A 15,809-nucleotide genomic window follows, 5' to 3' on the forward strand; every position below is an offset into this window, starting at 1 on the left:
ATGTGCAAATGTGACCCCAATTCACAAAGGAGGATCAAAGGGTGACACAAGTAATTATAGACCTGTTAGTTTAACTTCTGTTATAGGAAAATTAATGGAGGCACTGATTAAAGAAGCACTGCAGGATCATCTAGATAAGACTTCAGTTATAGCTCAGACATAGCATGCTTTTGTTAAGGGAAAGTCTTGCCTGACAAATTTCATTTGATTCTATGATGTGGTCATAAAGGAACTTGATGCAGGAAATAACTTTGACATCATATATTTGGATTTTAGAAAGACTTTTGATACTGTTGCACATGGAAGACTGCTGAACAAATTGGAGCAGTGTGGCATTGGAGGCAAATTGCTGCTATCGATAAAGGGATGGTTGAGTGGGAGAAGACAGAGTGGTAATCAATGAACACTGCTCATCGTAGACTAATGTTATTAATGGAGTCCCTCAGGGTTCAGTGTTGGGTCCATTGTTGTTTTCTGTATTTATAAATGATATTGATGATGGTATATCAAGCTTAATGTCCAAGTTTTCAGACAATACGAAGGTTGGCAGGGTTGTTAAGGACACTAATGACAGTACGCTGCTGCAACAGTATCTAGCAAATTTGAGCAGATGGGCTGAGAGGTGGCAAATGAAGATTAACATTGACAAATGTAAAGTAAGGGAAGAAGTAACCCCAGAGTAACATATCAACTCTGTGGTACTCCACTGACAGTAGTAGAGAACGAAAAGAACCTGGCAATAATTGTGCAGGCAAATATGAAGTTTTCTGAGCAGTACAGACGGTCTGCAAAAGTAGCTCATGGTGTCTTGTCAATGATATACAGGAATTTTTCTAGCAGGGATAAGGTGATTATCCCCTTGTATAAGGTAATGGTCAGGCCACACCTTGAGTAATGTACAAAGTATACAGGTCTGGAGGCCTCATTTTAAGAAGAATGTAGAGCTGTTGGAACGAGTACAGAGAAAGGCTTAAGCAGAACGCTCTTATGAAGAAAGGCTTAAGTTTTGCAAATTACAGCGTCTGGAGACTAGGCACCTGCGAGGTGATCTTATTGAGGTGTATAAAGCCTTGAATGGTTTGAGTACGCTCAATGATGATGGGATTCTTCCTCTTGCTCAGAATAATCACCTGAGAGGGCATAAATTCAAATTGAAGAAAGACATATGTAGGATAGATGTACGGAAGTTTGCCTTTAGCCAACAGGTAGTCGGTTGGTGGAGCAGACTTCCATCCCTTGTTGTGGAAATTGATAGCATAAATAAATTTAAGGCTGAGCTGTACAGGTATTTGGAACAAACAGAGGGTTGAAATGGGAGTGTTTTTTTTTTTTTTTTTTTTTTTTGCTGATGCTGCATAAGCTTGCTTTCTTGCATCATATGCCTCTACTAATGCCAAAGCTAATGCTAACATCCAATTTTCATATCATTATCATCATCTATATGTATTTTAAGTAATTCATCTTGGCAAGTAATATCATCTGTGTCCATACTTTCTGGGTGTGATTGTCTCACTTCAACAGGATTTGGTTTATGTGATTTATTTATTACTTGACAAAGGAGGTTTGTTTTACTATGCCACAAAGTGACAATGCATTGATCAGCATTCCCTTCAATCATAATGGATGTTGTACCTACCTGTAAATATATATTTTCATTAATTTTTAATGTTGCACAGTTTTGTTTTTGACGGGTAACACAGCGCCAGAAAGCCCTTATTGCATTCGATACTTAATTAAGTTTAATATATTTGTGCAACACAGAAAAACCTATTGCTGCACACCATACACCTTATTACAGTTTGTGCCATCAGGTGACACTGATCACAAATCGATATTGCCAGTGTTTGGAAATTTCTACACTTCATAGTAGTTTTCACTATACAAGGTATTTGCAGTACAAGAAGCATTAGTAACTGGGTATTAATGGAAGGATGAGAATAACAGTCAAAGGAGAGGAGAAAGGTCCCTTAGACAATTACTGTGCCAATAGTCAGCAATCTCTGCATCTTTGTCTCCCATATGAATCAAGCAGTAATGGCAATGACTCGCCTAATATTGCTTATGCATACAAAGTATGTGACAAATGACAACCTAAGTATTACACAAAAAATAGTTTCTCATACTTGAACAACCAATTAAATTATTTCTTAGAAAAACTGAATTGAAATTCTGAGCTACTGATATCAATAATCACTTCAGATTTACAAAAATCAAGTATGTAAATAGCTTCAAAGTGATCAGTGGTAATACTCAGTAAGAGAATATGACTATTCTGATAGCAAAATTATGTTTTGAAATATGTCTGATAATTCTGCAGCTTAACAAAATTATGTTAAGCTGCAGAATTATCAGACATATTTCAAGTACATATGCAGCCTCAAGAGGATGTGACCGGAGAAATCTCTAGACCTACTCTGAAGCCTTGCCAGTGTGCTCACAAGCAGACAACCTTGACAAAAAGGAGGGGAAAAAATGCCAGAAGCTCTAAATACCATTAAGTTAATTAATGATCACATTAATAGTAAAGAGCAACAGCTGGAATATTCCAGATGACAGAAAAAGATTTTATATAGTGCAGTGTAGATAGAAGCTTTGTCTAATTTTAATATTAACAATATTATTTACATTTTATAAGGGGTTTTTTTTTTTTTTTGTATGGGTTGAAGGTTAGAGAAATAAAAGAAAATACTTGTTGACATTAGACTTGAATTACTGTGGATTGTAATTTTTAGGAATTATGTATGAAGGGAGGTTGTTTCAGAAAATTAAAGTTGAAAAAATAAATGAGAAAGAAGAAAAGTTCATTCTGTGAGTTTGAAGCCAGACAGTAAAAGGAGGTTGACTGGTTGTGGTACGTTTTTTTTTTTTTTTTTTTTGTTAGTTGTTGGCGCATTGGCTTCTGTGGCCATAATGCACCTCCGAAAGCTTTTACATTTTACTCTGATCCGAGCCCGAGGTGGGATTCGAACCAGCGACCTTTGGGTTGCCAGGAAGGCACTTTATCCACTTGGCTAGCCTGGTCAGCATGGCACATGTTTGGAATGATTTGGGAGAGGGAGAAAGAGAGAGAGAGACCAGGAATTATAGAAGCCAATTCAGAAGAACAATGCCCATGGAAGTATCTATAGACAAAGCCATGCAGGAGAAACAGAATGTCTATGAGACAGACATTGGAGAGACTTTGTTAGAGATGAGTCATTAATTAACCTAACTACCCTCTTTTGAATGGAATCTAGAAGCCTGAGAGAGTTTTGGGGACACTGCCCCAGATGTGGGAGTAATATTCCATGGTAGGGTGGATTTGCGATTTGTATAGAGTGAACAGCTGTTCGGAAGAACAGTAATGCTGTGAGTGAAAGAGAAATTCCAGTTTTTTAGATGCAAAGGAACCAATACTTGATGTGCTTATGCCAAGAGAGATTAGAAGTTGGGGTATTCCCCAATACAGATTAAAGAGAGATTTGCAAATACAGGTAGTTCTCGTACAAGTTAATTTGTTCCTAGCGCGTGCTCATAAAGCGAAAACTCGTAAAGTGGGAATTCATTTCCCATAGATGTAATGTTAAAAACAGGGATTACATTCTCAACAATGATTTTTAACCATAGTAATGTTAAAGCTCAACAACACAATAGTTTATGATTAAACAATGATTTACTTATCCAAATAAATAAAAACATAGCCTTTAAAATCAAGAAAATTTAATAATAAAGAAATTATTTGTCATACAAATGTTAAAGAATGTTTATTCTTCATCATCAACCAACAATGAAGAATAATAAGATCTCGTTTACTTATGATCTTATATTTTGTTTCCAATGTTATTCCTCTTCGCTGTTTCTTTTTATTAATATCACTCTCCATAGTATTACTTCGCTTTGGCAAACTACAGTATTAATAAGCAGGCTAAATTTGAAATAAGACAAGATGGCAAAAATGAAGAGCAACATAACCATCTTTTGTAACATCAACGTGGTAACTGCTTTATGTTATGTGAGTCAGTGAGATGCTCTCATCTGCCTGAACAAACAGCAGCACACAAGGTAGTACATGTAGCTATACAATATTACAATAGTTCTGTAGTATTGTATAGCTGCATACAGGCTTGAAGTGCCATATTTATGAATGTTTAGCATTTATTTATTGCAATTAAAGTTCATATTTTCGATTTTGTTGATACTTGAAAAAAAAAAAAAAGAACTCGTAAAGCAGGAACTGCCTGTAATTAAAAACTTGCAAAATTATGATTTTGACATTTTTTTTAATTATTGAAGCTAATATTTTCTTATTCTTCATAATCTACTGTCCAAAAAACATTTGTACTCATATTTTGCTTTAACTACAGTACCTTGTAAAGTAAGATCTAATTCACACACACAATTTTACTTTCCTTGAGCCTGACTTATTTACTACTTTCCTACCTTCAACTGATACATGATGTCTTGAGAATGTAGGAGAAGACAGAGCACTTGTGCGGCGAGATCTTCTTGTGGGAACTGGAGTTTTCGAATTTCCACTCAAATATTTACATTCTTAATTGGGGGAGAAAAAAATTTATGTAGTAATTTATATAATGCACTTATCAACAAAAAAGTTTATACAACAGTATCTCATTAATACAAAGTTCAAGAATCCTAAATTCTCTGGTTTTGAAATAACAAGGTCCTCCAAATAAGTCAAAACTTGGCCATTTTCAATTATGCATATTAAGTTATGCTTTTGTGAACAATAATGTTTAGATTTGCTTTTACTTATAGGATGTGCTTATATTTGAATGGCAATATATTTGAAGTGAAAATACATAATTAGTACCAACAAACCAGTAAACAAAGAACCACAGTATTAATATTAAAGGCAACATGAAAACCAATTAACTCTGTAATAAATTAATTAATTTAGAGAAAGAATCCAATTTCACTTGCAATTTGTATTACATGCATTCTTAAGTATGACACAGATATTTTAACTTTCATCAATGCAACGAAAACTTCATTTTACTTGGTAATCAGCTCCTATAAAGCAGTGCTGTAGTAGCAACATCATTCATGTTGCTACTAAAGCTGTTGAGGCAATACAAAGCTGTTACTTTACAAAGCCACTGATGCAATACCATCACAAGGAATAACATTGCATTTTGGCTGAAAACTCTTCCATCCTTCTATGCTGAGGATCAATTACCTTACGCTCTCTTAAGGTTATAAATAATGCCTTTATCCAGTTTCTGCACAAAACTGGTAGTATTAGAAGGTGTGTTCTTCAACCATAGCATCTCAGCAGAATAACGATATACTATCTAGACTTGGATGTATCAAGTTTTCTTTTTCTAAAGTCATTCTATCCACTTCCAATAATCAAGACAAAAAAAAATTTTTGACTGCAAGCCAAGTAACTCCTAATGATTCTCAAAATATGAAAAATAGTTCCTAAAAGGGAGTCATGGTTACAGTGCTAGTCTCCTAGAAAACATTATAAAAGGAGTTTTGTGCAATTTTGTGTCCATATATACAAAGTGTGACAATACCAGACTGGTGTAATAAAAAGAACATAATGTGAAGGAGTTCAAAAATGGTTTTATATTTATTCAAAATAATCACCACATGATTGAATATACTTATAACACAAATTTCTGAAAAGGGTCGGCAAAGGCATTCAAAAAGATGATGTTTGATTTGGTAGTTACGTTTATGTCCTCAACATCCTAAAATCTCTTTTCAGGGCAGTTTTCACCTTGGGAAAGAGGAAAAAGTCTGGTGGTACTAGACTGGGAGAGTATGGTGGATGGTTGGTTTATACAATGCCATGTTTTGTCAGAAATGTCTTCACAAGAATTGCAGAATGTGTGGGTGCATTTTTGTGTAATAAGAACCAGCTGAATTATCTTGAAATTGCGGCCTTGCCTGGGAAATGCACTTCAGTAGTCATTGAAGCATCTGTATATAGAACACAGAATTGACTCATCCCAATTCAAGTAAAAATTCCTTGTGAATCATATTCTGTTTGTCAAAAAACATGATCAGCATTAACCTTGACCCTGGACTTCTATAAACAAAACTTTTCCGGACCAGGGTGGTGATTATTTTTAAGTCCACTGCATGCTCTGATGGTTCATCTGTGGGTCACACCGAAACACTCAACACGCATCTCTCCAATGACATCACATTCAAGGAAATCAGGATTGTTTTCTTGACAAGTCTGGATGAAGTCTTTGCATGACAACACTCTTCATTGCTTCTTCTCATCTGTAAGGCTGTGCGACAAATTTTTCACAGACCTTCCGTTTCACTAAATCTTCATGCAGAATTTGACAAATCATCGCCTTATTCATATTCAACTTGTCAACCTCATTCTGAGGCTCAAACAAAGATCTCTTGCCCCAAACTTTTCTTGTAATTTTTTCAGCTCCGGCGAATGCTAAGTTTTTAATTATATACAGTAAACCCCCGTTATTTGCGGTATCTATATTCGCGGTTTCGCGATCGCTGATTTAATATAAAATGAAACCTAATAAAATGTGAATTTTAAAGCGCCGTGAACATTTTCCGCCATAAAAAAATCGTGGCTAAAATTATCTTTCCTGGTCAAAACAGCGCTCAATGGGTGGGGGGAGAGGGGTGACAAAATCGCGAGCGTGGATATTTCTCGCTAATCCTTGTTCAGTATGTGTTATGCGCTTGCCATGGAAGGTTTCGTCGTTTGCTTGTAATTTATATGCTTATAAATTGAATAAATTTATAAATTGATATGCTTACAAAAGTGATAAATCTACCGTTTTGCAGTGTAAAACAGACTTTTTCGAGTGTGTTAACAGAAGAAAGTGACTTTATTGTGGACAAGTTCTTTCTAACCCATACAAAAATATGGCTACGAATAACGAGGGAAATGTGAAAATATCAAAGAAGGTGATGACATTAGCGAATAAAATTGAGTTATTAGACAAAATTTCTAATGGTGAAAGTGTCTCCTTAGTGGCAAAACATTATAAAATCAATGATGTCAACGGTACGATCAATCAAAAAATCGGAAGAAAAAATCTGCCGTAGTGTCCGTGAAAACGCGCTAATTGCTTCAAAAATTTGCTCTGTAACTCGTGATGTTAAATTAGAAAAAATGGAAAAGGCTTTAAATCTGTGGATAGAAGACCGAACTCAAAATAAAATTCCGTTAAGTTCACTCATCATTCGTGAAAAGGCAAAACTCCTTTATCAACACTTTAGCGAAACTGGTGATAGCACTGGCGGGATAAGTTTTTTTGCTAGCAAAGGCGCTTGTTTGAAATTTCTAATAAATATTACATTTAATATTAAATTGATTCTTATTTTCATTTCGATGCTATATGCTTGCGTTTCACTATGTACTGTCTATGTACATAGTCATATTATGAAGGTACATATAATACATACATAGAAACAATTTTAGACTAGTTTTTCTTATATATTTCATACTTTGGAACGGAACCCCTTTATTATTATGGGAGCCATAACTCAGTATTCGTGTTTTCGGTATTCGCGACATTTCTCAAGAACGTAACCCCCGCGAATAGCGGGGGTTTAATGTATAGCCTTTTAACTGACTTAATTGTTATATTAAATTATTTTCTATAAGTAGCTTATAGAACTAGTCAAGCTCCTGGTTTTCTTTGAATTTAGATAAGGATTTTGAAAGTTAATTAATACTTAGTGTCATTAGATTTACTTTCGTAAATTGAATTTTGCAAATTCGTAACTTGCAGCCATTGTTATACAATACAACGTATATCTGAAATAAACAGCATAAGGTTTAACATGGTTTAACATAAAACTAGATAGCAAAACACATAGCACTGTATTAGAAATCTATTAGCTTAGTATGGTATAGTATTATCAATTAATCAGTAAAATTTATTAATCTTATTAAATTTCACTGTCAATTAAATTGTACTTTTTTAACTAAATACATATAACGACCGAGATTTTACAAAAGTAACATTATAAATTAATACATATAACTTGACAGGAGAAAAGAAATTCATAATAACATAACTCAGAGATAATATTCGATACTGAAATACACATATATAGTGTTATAACTGCATTGGGATATAAGTTTAGAGTTATATTTTGTATTGGAATTTTATTGGAAATTGAATAGAAATCATGACAGACCAGAGCAGCAAAGCAAAAGGCTCAGGCTAATGCGAGTACTGTGGCTCAGGGGAGAACTGAGGGTGGCGGTTGTCCTCTGAATCACAGCCTTTTGAAATGAACTGCTTGCGTGATGTTTGTGGATCAATCAGGAATGGAACATGATATTGCCAAGGTCTTTGTGTGCGTGATGTAAGGAGTGTGAGTAAATCAGGTTGCACCTCAGCGTTATGGGCCTATATGACAGCTTGAAGGACAGGGTGGATGCCCTCGAAGGATTTAATTTGAGGGAGCCAATCAAGCTCTCAGCTGCCCATATCAACGCCAGAGCTTGCCTTTAAACATCGCACAAAACAGCGATAATTCCCAAAGCAGAATTCACTGGTCCGAAAGAAACTAGTTGTTATCGGTGACTCTATTGTCAGTGAAATGGGGAACATATTGTGCAAAAAGGATAGGTCGAGCAGGACCAGGGTATGTATACCAGGGGCAAAGGTTGATGACGTAGAGCAGATATCATCTTTTAAGGGCACAAAAGGTGATATTGTTGTACACATTGGCACTAATCATATAAGGGTAGGAGACCAGCAGAATTACTTAACAAGTACAGGTCAATGTTGGAAAAAAGCCGTGACGTGAGTTAAGGTTGAATTTGAAAGTGTCTGCAATTCAGCCCCATACACGATAGGAGGGAGTATGATTAAAGAGGCCTGTGCGCTCTGGATTCATTATTAACATCGAATTACTGTTGCACAGAGTGAAACGGATACAGAATAAATTATGACAAGTTTAATAATAGGAAAATACACACATATATTAGATTAGATACATACAAAAAAGGTTTTGGTTGTTTTTGTCAACCTTCCTCAGTCAAACTGACAGTTAAGAGTGGAACACGAAAGTGTGTACTGCCAATCATGTACATGAACTGCGTGATTAATTGTTGGATGTTGAAGCCTGTGGCTGTGATGCATGTGAACGTTGCCAGCGTTTGTCATTAATCAGAACTGTTGTTTTGATGATAGGGTGGACCCGACATCCACTGCTCCAGTTGACCGAGGTATTGGAGCATGTGATGCTCAACGACTCCAACCAGGCGCGTTGTCAATAGTGGCGGGACCTATCCACAATCACGACATCGGTCAATGTCGTGGTAGGTTGCCCAAACGTGTTTGGCAATAGCTGAGTGCTCTACATCCGTTAAGCAGATTGCTCTTTCATGTTCGGAAAGATGTTTTTCGAGTCGTCTCCCAGTTTCCCCAATGTAGCAGCTAGTGCAGTCACAGCAAGAGATGAAGTAAGGTGGGGACTGGTGTTTTCACTTTAGAGATGAGGGATTGTAACTTTCTGCCTGGAAGTTGTATGGAAGTTGTATCCAATGTGATTTTAGGACCCTATAAACCTGTTGTGATAGGTTTGGGTAGTATGGGATAAAGGCGCTCGCGGTTGAGTCATTACCTTGGATGTTTCTGTTGGTTGCTACGTGGTCATGTGTCAGTAGGTCACACCTGTCAAGGGTATTGATGGGATAGCCAAACTGCGTAAGATCCGCATTGACTTCAGCAATTTTGGTGCGCCTCCCATCTACAGAACTAGAGTGGCTCCAGGCACAAGTTAGCAAGGGTTGTGCAGTAGCAAGAAGATGACTACGCATGTGTGCTGACCAGAAGTTGGTAAATTAGCCAGCACACATTAGTTTACAATAGACAGTTGTCTTCAAGCGCATGCCCTCGCATTGGACAAGGGTGTCTAAGTATGGTATTGTCTGATTCTGGCTCGATGGTGAATTTTATGAAAGGCGACAGAGAATTGAGGTGGTCTACGAGTCAGTCACCCGAATTTCTGGAAATAACCACAAACACCTCATCCACGTAGCGACACCAAAAGGTAATGGGATCTGGTACATTCGTAAATGCACACCCCTCTAATTCGTCCATCGCAATATTTGCCGTGACTGAACTAACCAGGAAACCCATGGCTGTGCCGTGTATCTGTTGGTAAATGGAGTCATTGAACATAATTGCACCACCTGTTAAGCACAGTCTGAGGGTGGTGCGGATATCGTCTGGTGTTAGTTCAGTTCTACTACCAAGGGTTTGGTCGTTATCCAAGAATTGCTTTGCATATGTGATGTCAAGTTCTACTGGGATGGAGGTGAAAAGTGACACTACATTAAATGATGCCATGATTTGATCTTTTGAGATGGATAGGGTTCGGATCCATTCTAAAATGATGCCATGATTTGATCTTTTGAGATGGATAGGGTTCGGATCCATTCTAAAAATTTGCTACCGTTGGAGACGGTGTTGGTGGTCATGCCTACTAGCGGAGAAAAGAGCCCCGAGACAAACTTTGCTAATTCGTAACTCGGTGAGCCACAACAGGAGACAATGGGTCTTAACGGTATGCCTTCTTTGTGAACCTTCGGTAGTCTGTAGAATTGTGGAATCTGGAAGCCAGAGGCACGGAGGCGATTACGTGTGGAATCTGTTATTTTCTTCTGTTTAAAGCAACAGTTGACGAGGATGTTCACTTTCGATTCCTATCATTCCAAGGCTTTGATGGGAGGAACAGTTAAGGGTTGGTAAACAGAAGTGTCCTGCAAGAGCAGCAAGGCTTTTATCTTGTAATCTGTGCGATTCATTAAGACTGTTCGACGTCCTTTATCTGCCGGTAAGATTACGATGGATGAGTCTTGTTTCAATGTCTTCAGAGCAAAAATTTGTTTTGCGGTTGAGATTGGAAGAAGCAGGCCGAGTGCAAAATTGTTACAGTTTTTAGGCGAATTGTGTTTGCCACATCTTCAGGGAAATGTGCTAAACACGCTTCTACGCCTAAAGCAATATCAGTGATTGGTGGGTTTCTTGGGAGAACAGCAAATTTCATACCCAGAGTCAACAGGTCTACTTGTTCTGTAGATAACTGTTTGTTGTTCAAGTTCAATACAAAATGTGTGCAAGTTGTGGAAGGGGTATTATGCTGATGACGAAATTTATGGGACTCACCAATTAAAACAGCAAACTTATGTTTTTGACGTGTACAGTAGCGTTCAGATTCTGTGACGGATTCATAGCACAAGATATGGATTATATCGGTGTAAACAGGATCAGGAACTAAACTTCTAAGTTTGACTAGCAGGGCTGCTTTACTCATTGAAGCATTTTGTAAGTCTCAATGAAGGCAGCCAATCCATATATTCAGGGTCTTGTAGCTGAAGTTTTGACAGGCACGTCGCATACATTCGTTAGGAAATGGTGGTTTGTAGAGAAATCCTTTTGGCATGATTTTTTTTTTTTTTTTTTTTTGCACCTGTGAGCAAATCTGAATGTTGTTTGCCACGGACTATAAAGATTAAATTCTTTTGCAGTTTCATGACTATGTCATATGTTTGTTGGCCAAGAACAGTTCAAATATGATTAAAGAGGCCTGTGCACTCTGGATTCATTATTAATATCGAATTACTGTTGCACATAGCGAAATGGATACAGAATAAAGTATGACAAGTTTAATAACAGGAAAATACATACATATATTAGATTGGATACATACAAAAAAACTTTCGGTTGTTTTTGTCAGCCTTCCTCAGTCAAACTGACGGTTAAGAGTGGGACATGAGGGCGTGTACTGCCAATCATGTACATGACCTGCGTGATTAATTGTTGGATGTTGAAGCATGTGTCTGTGGCGCATGTGGACGTTGCCAGCATTTGTCATTAGTCAGAACTGTTGTTTCGATGATAGGGTGGACCCGACATCCACTGCTCCTGTTGACCAAAGTATTGGAGCATGTGATGTTCAATGACTCCAACCAGGTGTGTCGTCGATAGTGGCAGGACCTATCCACAATCACGACATCGTAGTGTGGGTCAATGTCATGGTGGGTTGCCCAAACGTGTTCGGCAATAGCTGAGTGCTCTACATCCGCTAAGCGGATTGCTCTTTCGTGTTCGGAAACACGTTTTTCGAGTCGTCTCCCTGTTTCCCCAATGTAGCAGCTAGTGCAGTCACGGCAAGAGATTCGGTAGACTAAACCGCTTGTAGTGTTACATGAGGGATCGTAACTTTCTGCCCGGGAGTTTTACACATTTTATCCCATGTGATTTTAGTACCCTAGAAACCTGTTGTAATAGGTTTGGGTATGACTCAACCACGAGCGCCTTTATCCCATACTACCCAAACCTATCATCCCAAGGTGCAAGAATATTAAATGACACTATCAAGGCAGTGTTAGGTGGGTCGGAAAACTGCTAGCTTCGAAGGATACAAGGACTAATAGAATAATTAACAGTAGCCGCTGGCAGAGGTGAAAGTGATTCTTGCACTACTTCTACTGGAATGAGCAGCAGCCTGGAAAACAAGAGGCAGGGGATTCCAGAGACTGCTGGGAGTCATTGTGGAACTAGTAAATACATGGGCTGTGATAGGGTAGCTAAGAATAGGAACAGGTGCATGTATACTAGCGTGTACACAAATGATAGCAGTTTGGTAAATAAATTTGATGAATTTGAGGTGTTGGTCAAAACATCAAAGGCAGATATTGTTGGAATATAAGAGACGTGGTGTTCACACAAATATAAGGAATGCAGAACTGGAATTTGGAGAGTACAATGTGTACAGGAAGAGAGGAGGGGTTATGCTATTAGTTAAGAAACACAAAATCCAAGGAAGTACAGCCGGTCGACAGGGCTGGACAGTGCAGTGTCAGGTCAATTTGATGCATAAGCACTGGGAAATCAAAATTGAGAGTAGGAGTGTGTTACAGGCCTATTGACTCTGATGAGTATAATAAATAGCTCTACAGAAAAATAGAGTGGGCCAGTAACTCAGTGTCTTATAATGGAGGATTTTAATTTCCCAGATATTGACTGGAATTTATGGGTTGGTCACTCACACACTAGCAAGGCTTTTGTGGATTTATTGGATGACTGTTTTCTACAGCACCAAGTTCAGGAGGCAAATAGAGGGAGTAATACTCTTGATCTGATTATCAATAGTGGTTCTTCATGCATTAAGAATCTGCAGAAAAAGGAACCACTAGGTGGCACTGATCACAGTGAGCTGAAGTGGGATTTGTTATTTGTTATTTTTGGTTTTTAGGAACATTAGCAACTAAGGCCATATTGCTCCGGGATATGCGGTGGTCATTCCCTGACCTTTCCGCATTCTCCGTATTTGGTGGTGACGGGCTCGAACCCCGGTCTAATCAAGAAGCGTGTGCTACGCACTGCTGCTCCTTCCCACCTGGCTACGGAGGCGCCCGAAGTGGGATTTACTCAAAGAGGTAACTACCATCAGCGGCAAAGGGAAGGGTTTTTGCTTTTGAAAAGGCGACTATGGAGGTCTGAGACAGTATTTAAATTCTATAAGGTGAGACCAACTGATGTTACCAACAGAAAATTCTAAATGGAAAGCATTCAAAGGTTTTTCGTACAAACTAAGAAGTGTTGTTCAAGGTTTAGGCCTAAATGGATGAACTAACGAGACATGTGGCAGAGAAGAAAAATTCATGGGATACATATAAATTAACAGGCGACACAGAAGCCTATGAGAGATAAAAGCTGGTCTGTAACCAAGTCACAAAGAAGGTTAGGCAGGCAAAGGGAGATTACGAGAAAATTTTGGAAAAAGATGCAAAGAAAAAGGGCAAAGAGTTCTTTACTTATGTAAACTCTAGGAGGACGGGGATGAATCAGATTGGTCCACTTGATATCGATAGTTGCTGATGATCCTGCTCAGGTAGCTAAAAAACTAAATGAGTATTTTGCATCTACATTCACACATGAGGAGTTATTCAGAGAGTGGAATCCCAGATGTGAAGTAAACTGGCAGTGAGCTAGATGATTTTCTAATAACTGAGAGCAAAGTGGAGGAGAAATTGTTGAAGATAGGAAAGATAAGAAAGGCACCTGGGTTGGATGAGATCTATCCAGTTATATTAAAGGTGGCAGCAAAGGAAGTAAGCAAACACTTAGCCATAATTATGAGAGCTACCTTGGACTCAGGGGAGGTACTCATGGACTGGAGATGTGCAAATGTGACCCAATTCACAAAGGAGGACACAAGTAATTATAAACCTATTAGTTTAGCTTATATTCCAGGGAAATTAATGGAGGCACTGGTTAAAGAAGCACTGCAGGATCATCTAGACAAGACTTCAGTTATAGCTTGAACACAGCATGAGTTTAAGGGGAAGTCTTGTCTAACCAATTTGATTGGATACTATGATGTGGTCACAAAGGAACTGGATACAAAGAATAATTTTGATATCATATATTTGGATCTTAGAAAGGTTTTTGATAATGTTGCACATGGAAAACTGCTGCACAAATTGGAGCAGTGTGGCATTGGAGGCAAATTGCTGCTATGGATAAAAGGATGGTTAAGTGGGAGAAGACAGATAGTGGTAATCAATGGACACTGCTCTTCATGGATTAATGTTATTAGTGGTGTCCCCCAGTGTTCAGTGTTGGATCCATTGTTGTTTTCTGTATTTATTAATGATAGTGATGATTGTATTTCAGGCTTAATGTCCAGGCTTGCGGACAACACAAAGGTTGGCAGGGTTGTTAATGACACTGTGGCTCAGAGCAGAACTGAGGGGGACAGTTGTCCTCTGACTCACAGCCTTATAAAATGCACTGTTTGCTTGATGTTTGCAGAGCAATCGGGTACGGGACATGATACTGCCAAGGGGGATGTCTTTGTGTGTGCGCGATGCAAGGAGTGTATCAATATCAGGCAACAACTCGGCGTTCTTGTGGGCCTATATGAGAGCTTGAAGGACAGGGTGGATGCCCTCGAAGAAACTAAATTGAGGGGCCCATCAAGCTCTCAGCTGCCCACATCAACGCCAGAGCTTGCACTTGGGCATCGCGTGACACAGAGACAACCCCCAAGGCAGAATGCGCTGGTCCCGAAGGAACTAGTAGTTGTTGTTGACTCTATTGTCAGGGAAACGGGGAACATGCTTTGTAAAAAAGATAGGTGGAACAGGACCAGGGTATGTCTGCCAGGGGCAAAGGTTGATGACGTTACAGAGCGAATATCATCTTTTAAGGGCACAAAAGGTGATATAGTTGTACACATTGGCACTAATAATATTAAGAGTAGGAGACCGGCAGAATTACTTAACAAGTACAGGTCACTGTTCAGCAAAAGCCGAGAATTAGGGTTGAATTTGAGAGTGTCTGCAATTCTGCCCAGACACGAAAGGAGGGAGTATATGATGAGAGCCTTGTCGATCAATTCGGCCCTGGAAAGATTGTGCAAGGCTCAAGGGGTAGAATTTTTTTCAGCCTGGACTGTACTTGTTAACAGGAGAGATTGCTTCTACAGGGATGGGATACACTTAAATAGAAAGGGTGCAAGAATATTTGCTGATGCTATCGAGGCAGTGTTAGGTGGGTCGGAAAACTGCTAGCTTGGGGGGAGACAAAGACCAATAGATTGACAGTAGCCACTGGCAGAGGTGAAAGAGATTCTTGCACTGCTTCTATTAGAATGAGCAGAAGCCTGAAAAACAAGATGCATGGTATTTCAGAGACTGCTGGGAGCCATTGCGGTACAAGTAAACACATGGGTTGTGTTAGGGTAGCTAAGAATAGAAACAGGTGCAGGTATACTTTGGTGTACACCAATGCTAGGAGTTTAGTAAATAAATTTGATGAATTTGAGGTATTGCTCAAAACATC

At 38.5% G+C, this 15,809-nt stretch overlaps 1 protein-coding gene across 1 annotated transcript in view; it reads right to left on the bottom strand.

Moving 5' to 3' along the window:
- The window catches only part of LOC150090910 (serine/threonine-protein kinase DCLK1-like), a 482,386-nt gene that overhangs the window by 366,517 nt on the left and 100,060 nt on the right, over nucleotides 1-15,809 (bottom strand). Inside the window, exon 7 of the mRNA XM_090377039.1 lies at nucleotides 4,420-4,530. Coding sequence (XP_090233165.1) covers nucleotides 4,420-4,530 — 111 coding nt within the window. The remainder of the gene's footprint in view (nucleotides 1-4,419; nucleotides 4,531-15,809) is intronic.

This window comes from Mastigoproctus giganteus, chromosome 1 (assembly GCF_048544385.1).
Source record: "Mastigoproctus giganteus isolate SK-2022 chromosome 1, ASM4854438v1, whole genome shotgun sequence".
Classification (NCBI taxonomy): domain Eukaryota; kingdom Metazoa; phylum Arthropoda; class Arachnida; order Uropygi; family Thelyphonidae; genus Mastigoproctus; species Mastigoproctus giganteus.